General features: G+C 35.2%; 1 protein-coding gene across 6 annotated transcripts in view; it reads right to left on the bottom strand.

Annotated features, from left to right (window-relative positions):
• Window positions 1-6,453: 6,453 nt before the first annotated feature.
• slc4a7 (solute carrier family 4 member 7) overlaps window positions 6,454-16,342 on the bottom strand; it is an 84,783-nt gene continuing 74,894 nt past the window's right edge. For 4 of the 6 annotated variants that reach the window (XM_056474674.1, XM_056474678.1, XM_056474673.1 and 1 more), the window contains 3 exons: window positions 15,852-15,946; window positions 11,364-11,471; window positions 6,454-7,776 (listed from right to left, as the gene is read on the bottom strand). In XM_056474674.1, the coding sequence (XP_056330649.1) occupies window positions 7,686-7,776; window positions 11,364-11,471; window positions 15,852-15,946 (294 nt within the window). In that variant the 3' untranslated portion in view covers window positions 6,454-7,685. Of the gene's footprint in view, window positions 7,777-11,363; window positions 11,472-15,685; window positions 15,738-15,851; window positions 15,947-16,342 lie in introns of all 6 variants that reach the window. The other 2 variants (XM_056474677.1, XM_056474676.1) reach the window with 2 other exon arrangements.

The raw sequence follows: 16,342 nt of genomic DNA, 5'->3' as shown, positions 1-16,342 counted from the left end.
TCAGTCGTTTGTTGTCAATATTTTTTTACTTATGTTTTTGTGGAAATCCTGGTCAGTGTTACAGTGTGTATTAGAGATAGTGGTGTAACGGATCACAAATCTCACGGTTCGGATCACATTATGGTCACGGATCAGACCATTTTTCGGATCAGCCATAAAGGGGAGGAGACAACTACAATTTGCTTGCCATTTATTACAGAAACAGTACTGCAAGACACTTTTGGTTTTAAAAAACAGAACTTGGCTGTAATTTTATTAAAAATATAATGAAGAAATAATCAGCTGAATAAAAATAAATTGTAAAATATTCAGTACTGTGAAAAATTCACTGTTACTGATGATGATGAATGTAGAAATCTAAGGCCACCTTTCCACTGCACACGACAAGCGACAGACCGGAAGTCATTCATTTCCAATGAAGAGTAGCCGGGAGCTGTGTGGAGATCTGATCATCTCTGTATGTGGAAAATTCAGATCCGGTTTGAGCTGCGGATCAGTGAAAATATTTGGTTCTTGCGATACCATTAATTAATCTTACAATTCTATACCAGCTGAAGTTTCACATTACCAAGTAGTATTGCGATACTGTAATTCATAACTCAAATTATAAAGAACATTGTCAGAAATACTATATTTTACATGCTATAATTGGTCTTGTATTTAATTCATAATTCCCTTGTTATTGAAAAAAGTATTATTTGTGCATCACTTCACCTAAAATTCGTTCTTTTGTTTATTTCTAGATAACTGACCAACAAAAAACACATTAAAATAAAGATACAAATTATACCAAATGAAATTTGTTACAAAAAGAGCATTTTCCCAACAAAATGAGGCTATATGAGCTGGTCAAAAATAGTTTCAAAGTTTCCTGTTGCTATTTTGGGTTTTTCATCTATTGTTTTTATTTTTTAGTCTTATCAGGTAACAATCCAAAGTAATTCAAAATGTCACTTTTTGAGTCGTTCTTTTTAAGAGATAGTCGCAGTTGTTGTAGCTACTAAATCATATTGAGAGGAACAGAAATGAACCGATTCAGGTGTGCATTTGAAACATCAGAAAACTTTTACAGCCTTAAAGGGCTCCACAAACTATAAAATAAAATGGTCTATTGTTGCACAAGCGTGTGATCATTTTAGTGACTTTTCCACATGCAACATTATCTATTGTAGATAGACCATTAATGACGATACTACCATTTACAAACTACAGTGGCACTGCCAATATTTTGAAGCCAGTTTATCGGGATACTACCATAGTACCGGTAAACCGTGCAACCCTAATTTGACTGCGACTAGACCGTATGCGACTGGCCGACCAGATGTGATGTATTCCAGTGATGTCCAAGCAGGTCCATGTGCACAAGATTAAAAAAAAATATATATAAAAAAAAACATTTCTATTCATACACGAGTAATGAAAATATTATTTTTGTTTATGTTGTCTCCACAATCCCACCAAAATTTATAGCGGTCTATGAGTTTCTAGTATTCATTTATTCAACCATGGTGAACGCATGGAGAATAAAGGCTCTTGCTTTTGCACTCCTTTATTCTCTTCCATGGTGCACGACAAACTGAAAAGTCTTCCGATAGTCCTGTCTGAATGTTGTGTGCAGTGGAAAGGCGGCTTAACATTAAAAACAAAGCTGGGTCGTACAAATTAAGAGTCTCATTTTCAAGAAATAATTCAGTGATTCACTCATAAAACTTTGTTTCATTGCTAGATGATCGTCTTTGAAGAATTATTCAGTGGCATATTTTTGATGGCTATATAATGTTATATAAATAGTGTTATTGCTGCCAACAACTTTCATTTTTGAGCGGCAAGTTAAATGCGTAAGTTGGTTATTTTGATCTTTACCATAAACATCAGTGTTTTTATCTAAACTATAAACTGCTCTCCCAGTACTTCTGTGTTATTTGACTGTTTATAACTCAGAAGACTAAAGACTTCATCTCTTTTTAAGATGTTTGCGGTTTTCAAACACAGATTTGAATGCAGCGATTCGAAGGATTAATAAACATGCAAATATTCATCATTTATTATTTATGTTGCGTGGGTGTTGAGATCCTGATCTTTTAATGATTAATCGTGTAGCTTACACTGAATGCATTATTGCAGGCAGGGCCGTGCACAAGGGGGTGGTCCGGTGGCTAGAGCCTCTGCCTTCATCGTTTGAGGTGCCCCTCTCAGCCTCCCACTTAGCGTAAATTCCTGCATCTGTGCATGGCACTGAATGCAGGCTAAACAAGTAATTACAGAAAACACCTTTAATAAAACTCAGCACAACCTGAATGATTCATTATATTTTACAGGAAAGCCTAAATGCTTTTATACATGTGATTTGAATGACACAGCGATCTCTCTGTGATGGTTACAAATTTAGGATTAATCTACCAGTAAAATAATGTATTGATCTGTGGGTCACGTGTGTTCCAAACTGTGGGTTGTGATCCGTACGAATCACAGATCAATCGTGATCCGTCACCCCTAATTAGAGAGGTTGTGAAATGGTGTTTTTGTTATTGTCATCCTCATTATCAGTGTTCAGATTCTTGCTAGTGTTGTGCACATTTTTCTGCAAGTTTCAGAAAATGGCAACAGATGTTTTCATTGATAATAATAGGACTGAAATCACTGCCAGAGTTTAATTTAAGGTATCGATCTGTAGCATGTGTTCTGTTGTAATAAAGTGTCCTTTACATTTCATCTGTCATACAAGTGAACTTCAACAACTGCTCTCTTTCATCGTTCTCTTTATGTGAAACAGTGACATTTCGTATTTCACCAATTAAATGGTTTATTTTAATTATTCATTGGGTGTTTTGTTTTTGAGATCTCGTGCAGTCTTCATTTGCTCTTTAACAGTTTAAGACAGCGGTCTCAAACATGATTCCTGGAGGGCCGCAGCTCTGCACAGTTTTGCTCCAACCCTAATCAAACACAGTCTTGAACACCTTGATTAATTGGGTAAGCTATTTAGGACTATTAGATTGGAGGTGGTTGAAGCTAAACTGTGAAGAGCTGTAGCCCTCTGGGAATTAAGTTTGAGACCACTGACCACTCGAACTTCATGCCTTGTTGACATGTCATGGTACTGCACTGTGAAACATTGGAAATCTTCAGTATTTTAGTTTTAAATCAAGATACATTTACTTCAGATACAATATGGAGGAATTGAGTCTTTTAACGTGTTTACGTTTAAAAACAAATCCTGTCTAAGGGTTATTAAAATGACTTTATATGATTTTTTATTATGACTAAAATGTGTCTTATTTTTTTCCCAAGATAGTCATTTCCATATTTTAGTGTATGGAAGCAAAGCCTTTTGACTTCTCAATTTGACATCATTGTAGAAATTATACCTTTCAGCCAGTAGGTGGCGACAACCATGTAAATGTGTCACTTCATTTTTTAAACTATGATTAATGAAACATGAAATCGCCTTACAGCAAGAAGGTCACTGGTTCGAGCCTTGGCAGGGTCAGTTGGCATTTAACATTTTATCTAATAATTTCAACAAATCAATTTCAATTCATAATTGTAACGTTATCTCAGAATTTCAGCAAATCATAATTTAAGTCATAATTGCAACTTCTCAACAAGAATTTCAACAAGTCAATTTTGAGTTGTCAAAATTGCAACTTTCATCTCTCAATTTCAACACATCATAATTTCAAGTTAAGTCATAATTGAGACTCAATTTCAACATGTCAATTTCAAGTTGTCAAAATGTAAAAATTTTTTTATCTCAATTTCAACGAGAGTCATAATTTTAAGTTAATTCATAATTTCAACATGAGATTAAAAAGTTCTAATTATGACTTGTGTTGAAATTATAAGATTAAAAAGTTGCAATTACGACTTAACTCGAAATTATGACTTGTTGAAATAATAAATCATAATTGTAACTTTTTATCCTGTTGAAATTATAAGATGAAAAGTTCCAATTATAACTTATATCATAGTTGAGTTAAATCATTATCACACTCTCAAATGATCAGAATTATAACTTTCATAAGTTTCAAGTCAAGATAAAAAGTGAAAATTACGATAAGTCATAATTTAGAGTTGGTCATCAGGTCATAATTTCGACTTTGTCATGTAATTTTGAATGAAGTAATCATCTTTAGTTAGGTCCTCATTTACCTCATAAAGATGATTAAATAAAGATAAGAAAATTTAGCTCATATTAATCTCGTAATTTCAATTCAGTAAATCATCAGTTTTTTTTTCTTACCAGGCAGAAATGGGCTTCAATAATAGACTTAATAAATCTTACATATCAACAAGATCTTTTTACATTTTAAGCTTATAGTTTCATGTTCAGCACAGTCTGAGTAACCGTTCTCTATATGAATATATTTCACCATGTGCACACTGTAATACAAACCCAGCTTCCCACCAAATTCTGTTCCATCTGCTAATGATAGTAGATGATGAGTATATACATTATAAAAGTGTTTTACATACAATAACGACTTGTCAATAACATCTGGATAATACAAAAAGAAATAAAAACCAAACCGTAAATAAAAGACAACAGAGATGGTTAATTAGCTTTATTTCTTTAATAAACAATTTTTATCAACATTACAAAAGGCAGCTCTCTTTCTTTCTCTTGATATCTGACGTAGGCACAAATCTCCTACAGTACATTTTCTTAAATGTTGATTTGGCCAGCTCACAGGGGGAAACTGAGCAGAAACAGTTCATGTACACGCTGCAGACAGAAGCTCAACGGCAGCAATACTTGTCCAGAGTCCTAAAATCAGTGTGAAGGAAGATACTAACCGCATGTATGTTCAGTATTACTCCCTCCCGCAGACTTCTACATGAATTGATCACATTTAAACAAGCGACTGACTTCCACCTTCACATACAGTAGTCAGAGGTATTTCATTTTGTATTGTGGGATTTATGAAAGCGGTGTGAGCGTTGTTTTACGAAGATCAAGACTATACTTGGCAACTCCTAAAAACATATATATAAATATACACATACTTAAAAAAAATTATAAAATAAACAACAATTTCTTTGTTGGAGTATCATAAATATTACAAAAAAAGGCCTTCAACATCTGTAGCATTTAAAAGATCAAGGGGCTTCGTAGATTTTGATTAATTATTAGGTTTAGTCCAGTGTAAAATGAACAGATTTCTCATTAGATGAAAAGCACATGTGAAGGAGTAGTGTGCAAAAAAAGGGGAGGATTCCTGAGACTAGATTAAATAAGATGTTGTCAGGCCTAAAGCCGTGATGGCCAGCCTATCTAAAGTGCACATTCACACCAGTAACAGAAGAGGAAAGAAATGACAGGTCAACAACAATGTAGAAATGCTTTTGCCTCATTCAATGACTGTTAATAAATTAGTCGATTAACACAGTGTCAAAATCACAAGTACTAACAATATAAAATACTACTTCATAACACTAAAAATGAACCATGTAAACATATAACAAATTGGGGTTGTGGGGGGGGGGGGGGGGCTGCTATTGATGAAGGGGTAGTTCACCCAAAAATTGTGAAATGTTCTGTTCATTTTCTGATTCTCAGACCAGCCGAGATACACAGGATTTTTTTTGTTTCATACAAATTCAATTTAGTAATGTTTGACTTAAATTCAGCCTAAATAAATGGTTTATGACCACTTACCTAAACAAAAAAAGAAAAAAAAAAAGAAATGATCTTTGAATCATTTGGTAACAAGGCTGTTCTCGTTCATCCACATGGTTAATCAGCTATACTAATAGAGAAGACCCCAGATCTGTTTTTACATTACTGTGACGGTACATTACAATACAAATACAATACAAAAAGTTATCTCATAATTTCAGCAAGTCACAACAGATCATAACTTGGTGTTGTCAAAGTTGTAACTATCATAATTTCATGTCAATTTCAAGTCATAATTGTAACGTTTTATGTATTTAAACTTGACTTGAAATTATGACATGAAATTATAAGTCATTGTAACTTTTTATCTCATAATTTAAAAAAAAAGTCAATTTCGAGTTGAGTCATAATTGTAACTTTTATCTCATGTTGAAATTATGAGATAAAAAGTTACAATACAAAAGTTATCTCATAATTTCAACAAATCATAATTTCGAGTTAAGTCATATTTGGAATTTTTATCTCATAATTTCAACAAGTCACAATTTCGAGTCAATTTCAGGTCATAATTGTAATGTTTTATCTCATAATTTCAACAAGTCATAATTTTGAGTCAATTTCAGGTCATAATTGTAATGTTTTATCTCATAATTTCAACATTTATGACTTAACTCGAAATTATGATATTAAAATTATAAAGTTACAATTATGACAACTTGAAATTATGACATGTTGAAATTATAAGTCATAATTGTAACTTATCTCATAATTTCAACAGGTCATAATTTTGAGTTAAGTTACAATTATGACTTATAATTTCAACATGTCATAATTTCAACAGGTCATTATTTTGAGTTAAGTCATAATTGGAAGTCAGATCTGTTTTACATTACTGTGGTGGTTGGGTTTAGGGTTGGAGTAGAGGTAGACGTTATTAAAATACTATTAATGGGAAACTTAATAAATAATATAAATAATTCTCGGCTGCAGCTGTATGTGATCTATAGCGGATTAACCATGTGGATGGATGATAACAGCCTTCATAGCAAACCAGTAGACCCAAAAGGCCTCTACTGGCCCATATCTATCAGCTAATAACGCCCATTCAATTGAGTGATACCATTCGAATTGGCTGAGACATCAGTGTATCATCAATAGCAACAGGCGTTACTTTGTTTTGTCTCTATGTTTTTTTTTATTTTTTTATCTCAAAATATTAGAAGGCATTACTCTAAAACTGTTGACATGCATTTAATAAATCGCCAAATTTCATCTAATATCAGCTCTACTGAAGAAAAAGAAAGTCATCTGTATCTTAGACTGCTTGAAGGAAAGTAAATGAACAGCAGATTGAGTTTCTGAGTGAACTATCCCATTTTAGACAATTTACAGCAAGCTTGAATATTTCTGACCTCAATTTATTTGCAGGAATTGATTTAACAGACTTCCATTCGTTCTTATTCTGATCTCATATATTATAATTACATAAATCATCAATAATCTTTTAGACCATCAATTTAATATGATTATTTTACAGTTAAAGTACATTAATTATATCTTCTTTTTAACACGTGACATTTTAAAGTGTGCTTTATACACTTTTTTTCTCTCGTCATAACATTTGACGTTTTTCTAATATGTGCATTTACGTATTTAAAAAAAATCAGCACTCTGCAACAAACAACAGGTCTAAATGTACTAAAAAGAACATCTAAAGTGACGATTTGATAACCGGTACCGTTATAAACAGTGTTTGCGTGTAAAACTAACTCTAAAAGACTTTGTCTTCATACATATGTTGAGAAAATTAAATAAGAAAATAAAAAAGTGAAACCTAACAGTCTGGGTTGCTCACAGCACCCTTTACCTCTCAAATGGTGCTTTTTTGAATATTAAAAACTAACTTGTAGAAAATAAAACGAGCTTGTTGGTTGTGGTTTAAAAGAGAAACTGGGATAAATACACCTGGAAGTCATATGTCGGCTTCTCTACCTTTGGCTTGACTCACAGGTGAGCAGCAGCAGAGCTCAGACTAGAGGATTCTGGGAAGGGACCACAGTGAATCTCATAAAGATGTCTCTGTATCCACACGCTTGTCCTCCTCATCCTCATCTTCATCTTCCACACGGATCTTAATGCAGGCCGTCTTCTCCTCACTGTAAAACAGAGGACAGCTGAAGGACAGATTCACTCACAGTTTTTTAGGGCAGCATTTTTCTCGAAGGTATTAGCAGCATTAAATGACATCACACATCAGAAATGTGCAAAAGCATATCCAGCACACACATTTCACAAGCATTATCAACAAGAGAGAACAGCACGAAGACAACTGCATCAAAACCACACCTGAAAAGCAACATTTATTTTATTGCAATAAAATAAAACCACACTGATTAAAAAGTGTTTGTTCACTACAGTAAAGCCTGATTTATACTTCTGTATTAAGCGCATGCATATGGTCCGGCGCAGCCTTTGCGTGGCTGCAAGCTCTGTGATTGGACGACTTTGTTGCTGTGCCGAGTGGGGGCGGTGCTGAGAGTGTGGATTGTTTACAAGTGTCGAGTCTTGTGAAGAAGCTCCAGATGTTTTGTGTTTACCTTATGATTAAAGTTGTTGCGCGTCCTCCGGTTTCCACCTCTGAATAGGCGAGTTTTAGCTACTTGTACATTAAGGTAGCGTTCATGAAGAAACTCGATACAGAGGAACATAACCTGCCAGCTAGCATTTCAGAAGTGTCATTGTAGAGCAACACAAACAGCATGCAGAAGTATAAATGCACGACTACGTGAAAGGCATGCGCCGTGGGTCACGCCGATCACTCGGCGCATATGTATAAATCTGCCTTAAGAGATGTTGAAATCTGAATTCTTATGCCGAGTTCAGACAGCATGATTTTCAAAGTAGTCGTGTCACGGATGTTTTCACACTGCATGACTATCTAGGGTAACAATCGGTCAGTGCTGTTTACACTGTAGGATGGATTGGCGACAGGGGAGTTCACACTGCATGACTAAAATAGGAAGAATCACAGACAACTTTGTCCAAACAACATCTCACAACCAAACAAACGCGAGAAGTGACATGGAAACAACGCGAGGTCGTGTAATATATCTTTCGTTATTAACTACATAACGGAAAAATTAAGGTTTTAGCTTTAGAAACTTATACTGCTCACCTGGCTTTTGAAGAGAATTAACAATCTCTCCTCAACTTTTTTTTACTTTTCGACCTGATTGTGATACTGATCAGATGACACGTCAAACAGACACAGTGCTCCTGCCAAATTTACACTAGTTTTTCCTCCATTTCTTGGGTCCAAATAAACTGAAAATGAGCGCTGAATTTACTTTAAGATATAATTTTTCTCAGTGATGCAATGCTGAATGTTCAGCATCATCACTCCAGTCTTCAGCATCACATGATCCTTCATAAATCATCCTAATCTGTGCTGATTTGAGGATTAATTTATATGCACTGATAACGATTTTAACAAAAAACATCTGATTCAGACACTGATTTTAGTCCATTGCATACAGTACTAACTTTTTCCACTTTTAAATTAGTTTTACAGAACATTCGCTTTTCCAACATTTTAAGAGACGCACAATTTAATCAATCTTCATTCTTCAAAGGTGATATTTGCTATTCAATATACTTTATTTTTACCAACAGTAACTTTTACTTGACATATCATAGAACAGTAGTCCCCAACCCCGGGCTGCGGAACGCTATTGGTCCGTGGATCAATTGGTACCAGGCTGCAAATTTACTATTGGAGTCTGAACAATCTTTTATTTTAAACCATAACCGTATTTGGTCACTTGAGCGACAAAATTTCACCCACAAGCTAGCAAAATGAGTAAGAAACAGATATCTTTGGAAAGTTTCTTTGCGAAGAGGAAAAGCCCCATGAAGTACCCACAAACTAAACTGCCAAAGAATGGATTCGCAACCCATTTGTTAACAAATCAGGTGAATCCAGCATGTCTGTGCAAGATGATAATCAACTGCTGGAGATTGCACATGATGGCTGCCATTCACAAATCACGTCTTTTCCGTGTGCAATTTCGTTATTTCCAATGGAGGCGCGCACATCTTCAGAATGTTGCGAATTATGTGAAAGGACTGACTGATCAGCTTCATATTTGATATGGAGTACAAAGCACTGTTTTACATTTTCTCCATAAATAAAACTTTTGTCAGCTTGTCATCCTCTGAGAAAGCGGTTGATAGTCGCTCATCGCCACCCTTCCCCATCCTGAGCCGCGGTAAAATTGTCAAGCGTTGACTGGTCTGTGGTGATAAAAAGGTTGGGGACCACGGTCATAGAACACATTTAATTAATAAGCTTAACAAATAAAGCCAGTGCTGTTGCCATATGCAAATGACAAATTTTGATACTCCAAAAAAACAAAAAAAAAAAAACATTATTTTCCATTTTAGCTTAAACTGACCAATAGTTTGAAGCACAACATTTTTTTAATGATGTTGCTGTGAGAAAAATGTTCGATTATTTAAAGGATTATTTAACTCATTACCTCAAAGTCATTAATAAACCATAGGTATCCACATTTTTCATATTACTGCAAATAGATTTACGTGAATCCAATATTGGCTGATAAATATCAGTAGGCATGGGAAGATAACCAGTTTCAAGGTTTACCTTGGTTTGGAAAAAAAAGAAAAATTAAGGTTTAAAAAACAAATTTTTTTCTGTTATACCATTCCTACGATATATGTATGTTTTTTTTTTATTTATTATTTGTTTATTTTTATGACTAGGTGGCACAGTGGCTCAGTGGTTAGCACTGTTGCCTCACAGCAAAAAGGTCGCTGGTTCGAGTCCCAGCTGGACCAGTTGGCATTTCCGTGTGGAGTTTGCATGTTCTCCCCATGTTGGCGTAGGTTTCCTCGGGTGCTCCGGTTTCCCCCACAGGCCAAAGACGTGCACTATAGTTGAATTGCATCGACTAAATTGGCCATAGTGTATAAGTGTGAGAGTGTATGGGTGTTTCCCAGTACTGGGTTGCAGCTGGAAGGGCATCCACTGCATAAAACATATGCTGGAATAGTTTTTTCGCCGTGGGGACCCCAGATGATCAAGGACCCCTTGATGAATGAATGAATGCATTTACGACTATTTTATGCCCACGATTCAGCAAACATCTAAAAAACAAATCGCTTATAAACCAACATCCAAGCATGCTATAGACCTGAACAGTGCAGTGGCTTACATTACATCCAATGAAAAGAGATATCCAAAGACGCCTTTTTAAATAAAGAAATCTGTGTTTTTGAAAGGAATGAAGACAGTGATTTATTTGAATTATTTAGCCTGACATGTTTACTGTTCCAAAATATTTTAAATGTTCCTTAACATAAAATAAAGTGTGTTCAATGGGGAAAAAGGTGTTGTTTTATACCCAAGCATTTAAAAAGAATATATTTTAGAGCAGTAATCACTACACTGTAAAACCGTGATACTTTTATTCAATGTTATTATACCATCAGAATCCTATACCGTCCCATGCCTGAATATCATCAGCATCCCTCATTAAAAAAGCTCTTCGTGTTTTTCATATTAAAACAGACAGACAGATTGAAAAGCACAAGTCCTCCGGACAGCTTCATGTATGAGCAGAAAATCAGGCTGAGCGCTGAAGCAACGGCAGAAAGCAGCGAGAGTTATAATGTGAGAAGAAGAGTTGAACAGCAGACGGCTGGTTAGAGGAACAACAGCTACCTGGCACTAGCTTTCAATAGTGTGGCAGAGTCAGAGCTGGTGGCAACAGCTTTCCACGCAGCGATTTTGGCCATCTCATCAGAAATGTTAACCACAGACGGGTCAGTGCTGCAGAAAACACACATCAGAGCACTTATGCCTTCAACACACACATCTGTTCACCAGTGTCTGATGGCCAATTCGTTAATAAAGCACGATAATGATAATCAAACACCAATCTGCATGTTATTTCAGTCAATATTTTATGTTGTGATAAAATGATGTTCATGTATGTCATATTAGTTATTAAAGCAACTTCACCAGTAGATAGAAAGCTAAACATCAACCTCTTGAAGCTAACTTTCTTCTGGAAGACGATAGAAGTTATCTGGGTGTTGATGAGATTAATTAAATATAAAAGGACACTGAAAGGTCTTAGATCTGTTTAAATGACATATAATCATTTCTTGGGATTAGGCCTGTCAAAATATCTATTTTTTGTTGTACAATACACTACCTGACAAAAGTCTTGTCATCAATCCCAGCTGTAAGAGCAACAAATAATAACTTGACTTCTAGTTGATTATTTGGAAAAGTGCCAGAAGGTAGATTTTCAGATGAATCATCTGTTGAACTGCATCCCAATCATCACAAATACGCAGAAGACATATTAGAACACTCATGGACCCAAGATTCTCACAGAAAAAAGTCAAGTTTGGTGACGGAATAATCATGTTTTGGGGTTACATTCAGTATAGGGGCATGTGAAAGATCTACAGAATGGATGACAATATCAACAGCCTGAGGTATCAAGACATTTGTTCTGCCCATTACATTACAAACCACAGGAGAGGGCAAATTCTTCAGCAGGAGAGTTCTCCTTCTCATACTTTAGCCTCCACATCAAAGTTCCTGAAAGCAAAGAAGGTCAAGGTGCTCCAGGATTGGCCAGCCAAGTCACAAGACATGAACATTATTGAGCATGTCTGGGGTAAGATGGCATTGAAGATGAATGCAAAAAATCTTGATGAACTCTGGGAGTCCAGCAAGAACGCTTTCTTTGCCATTCCAGATGACTTTATTAATAAGTTATTTGAGTCATTGCAGAGATGTGTGGATGCAGTCCTCCAAGTTCATGGGAGTCATACACAATATTAATTCTTTCTCCACTGCACCATGACTTTATATTCTATACTGTACATTATTTCTGTTAAGTGACAAGACTTTTGTCTAAGCAAAGTCAGACCTTACTGTCCTAATTAATTAATTAAAAATCAAGGCATGAGCATATTTTATTTTGGTAATCTAGAGGCCTTTACCTTTCATATAAGCCACTTCTGATACCAAATGATCAACTAGAAGTCAGGTTATTATTTGTTGTTCCTAAAACTTGGATAGGTAACAAGACTTTTGTCAATTAGTGTACAGATGTCTAAAATGTTGCTAGAATTGTTTTTTATGTATGGGTGATATATACTGCTAAAAGGAGTGATGATAGTCCATGTGTTGTGCAATAACTCGATATATTGATTATTGTGACAGGTCTACTTGGGATTTTTAAAGCAAAATCCCAGATGACAATGTAAATAATGTCTTGCATAGACAGATAGTTTCACTTCATCAGATCTAAATATATCATAATTATCCACAGGTAATCATTTTGTTTTGCTTTATATGCTTATTTTTTATTTTTTTTTTTCCGTTCAACGTGCCAGTAGATTAATTGAGGCAAACATTGACTTACATCCTGAATACTCAGAGAGCGAGTGAAATAATTTCAATTTCATCTGGGAATTACCACTTTAATTCTGTTACTTACATATAATAAAATATCTGACCTAATTGAACAACTGACCAATCAGAATCAAGAAATCTAGGAAGCCATGTAGTAATGTGGATTAGTCGCCACTGGTTTGCTTGGTTTGGGACTTGTGGAGCTGCACCTCGATGGATTTGCTCTTCAGTGTTTGGACTTTCAGCAGTAAAAATTAAACCACACTGAACTGAACTAAACTGAACTGGACTGACACACTTTCAAATTTACTAGAATTTCTGTTAAGCTGCTTTGACACTATCTACTTTGTAAAAGCGCTATAGAAATAAACATGAATTAAATTGAATTAGTAATTGAACGGTCATTTAAACGATCTACTGTACGATAGTCACTGTTAGAATAGAAATGTCTGTAAAGTTAATGTAAAGAGAGTTATCCCTCATCCATGGAGTGAAATAATGCTCATGAAAGCTGTTAGTGAAGCTTATAGACAAACAGCTGTCTGTCAATGAGATGGCCTTTGTTAATATGTTTGGGTAATACTGAGCACTAATTTACACATGAAATGTTAAATACCATGCAGGGATTGTGCAAAAAAAAAAAATCATCTCTTAAAATATTTGGGGACTTTTATAAGTATATATATATATATATATATATATATATATATATATATATATATATATATATATATATATATATATATATATATATATATATATATATATATATATATATATATATATATATATATATATATATATATAATTAAACAATTGTTTTGCTGATTTGTGCTGGTACCTTGAGTGGTTTAAGTCTGTTATAAATAAATAAACATTACATTAAAACTGGCAGCATTTAGTCCCTGTCTAAATGTGTCATTGAATCATGCATTTAACTGTCACACTACATTTGGAACTCACACATGAAAATTATAGGTAATATATGCATTGTTGATGGGCCAATGACATGTCCACATTGAAATGGTCTATAATGTAAAGCCTATAATGCATAATTCTAGACAGCCATGTATGACAAAGTCTTACCTCTGATTTATATTTGGTGACGATGTCTGTGGGTGTCACCATTCAAAATGAAAGCTTTTTGCTTAAAATGTCTTATTGCTCATCGTCATAAATTAAAATAAGGACACACGACAGCTGAGTGGAACTCTGAAAAATAAACCGTGGAACTCTGACCAATGTCAGGAGAGTTTAATCGCACATGACTTGTTTTAGCTATTTTGGTCCGTTTAGAAACTTTGCCATGTGAAAGCGAACCGTAACAGGAACAAAAAGCAACATTGTAGCAATTTTAATCCTTGTTTCGGAACAAAACAACCAATCTACAGGTGTGAAAGCACCCTCAAGTTTAGAATTATTATTTTTTTTCAATTTCTGAAAGGGTATCATGGTGGCGCAGTGGTAGCATGATCTCCTCAAAGCAAGAAGGTCGCTGGTTCGAGTCTCTGCAGGGTCAGTCGGCATTTCTGTGTGGAGTTTGGGTGTTCATTTGGGTTTCGGTACATTTGGGTAAGCTAAAATTGGCCGTATGCGAGTGAATGAGAGTGTATGGATGTTTCCCAGTGATGGGTTGCAGCTGGAAGGGCATCCGCTGCGTAAAACATATTCTGGATAAGTTGCCGGTTCATTCCTCTGTGGCAACCCCAGATTAATGAAGGTAAAATGAATTGAATCAATATATATGGGGAAAAAAAAAAAAAAGTTGGGTCCCAAAATTTTACAAGGTGGGCATGGGTTAAAAATAAATTCCATTGGCTTGAATTTAGGTCCAATTTTATCATAATTCTTCATTTTTATTATTATTATTATTATTATTATTTATGCATGTCAAAATCAGGTAGGAAAAGATTCAGTTCAATTCAGGTCAGGACTCAAGAACACCTGCCTCAATGAACCAATCGTTTAATCATTTAAATATATACAGTAGAAAGAACAGAGTCTATAAACTACTTAAACTCATTCATTAAAGGGACAGTTCACCCAAAAATGAAGATTCTGCCATCATTTACTCATCGTACACTTAGGTTTCTTTCTTCTGTGGAACGCAAAAGAAGACATTTTGAATATTGCTGGTACTGTACCTGTCACCAATTAACTTTCATGGTATTTTTCGGTACCATAATGAAGGGAAAGTGAGTAATAAAGTTATTTTAATTTTTGGGTCGTATAAACATGCAATATCACATTTGTGATTGTGCTGATATTTGGGAAAATGTTATAAAGTATGGGATATTTTTGCTTGCATAACTTGAATTATACAACAATTATAATATTACTGTTGATGATGCATATGGCATACCCCATTACCAAGCAGTAGAGGGAAATAATGAAGCTGTTTTGCAATAGGAAAGGTTGGGCTGAATGAGGTGGGCCAGTAGTTTTCCACCACTGTTAACCAATGCAGATGTGTCAGAGGTAGATTTAGCCTCATAAGCATGCAGTCACGCACTGATGTGCAAAATACCCTGCGTTAATCAGTAAGAGCTGATTAACACCATAAGCTGTATGCGCTAATCAGCAGGCCTGCTAATAAACAAAAGACCAACCACTCTGCTCGTGTCTTCCTCATATGAGGTGCTGGAGACTACACTGTCAGATCTGTCTCAAAAGAAACAGGTCCAGACTTACCAAAACACGATGTTTAAATAAAACCATGCACAAAGAAAGGTCTCAGCTGCAGTATACATCACTCAACCATATATTGTCACCAACCTGATTTTAAGGGATTTTTCAGGAATTTCCAGCTGGTCACCACCGTCAAAGGGGATTTCTATTTCTTCTTCTGCCTCCATCATGCGCTGTGCTTCCTGGGTAATAAAAAAAGAGCTTGGTAAACAATTTTGACAAGAAGGTTGAGCCTTATTTTCAAGAGACGTTCAACAAAGAATTAGCAGCATTGAGGGCGCCAAGACCTTGTGGCACTGCCACCTCGGTGGCTTCAGGAACACTGTGCACCACAGGCACAAACATTTAACCCGACAGTAATCTCTGTTTGTAAGCAATTAAAAATACACTCTTTGTCCACTTTATTAGGCACACCTGTCCAACAGCTCATTAATGCACATTTCCCATCACTCAATCACATGGCAACAACTCAAGGCATCTGGACATGGTCAAGACAATCTGCTGCAGTTCAATTCACTGAGCATTAGAATGGGGAAGAAAGGTGATTTAAGTGACTTTGAATTTGGCATGGTTGTTGG

Source organism: Danio aesculapii, chromosome 16 (assembly GCF_903798145.1).
Source record: "Danio aesculapii chromosome 16, fDanAes4.1, whole genome shotgun sequence".
Classification (NCBI taxonomy): domain Eukaryota; kingdom Metazoa; phylum Chordata; class Actinopteri; order Cypriniformes; family Danionidae; genus Danio; species Danio aesculapii.
Note: the sequence above shows the minus strand (reverse complement) of the source record. Positions and strands in the feature narration are given on the sequence as shown.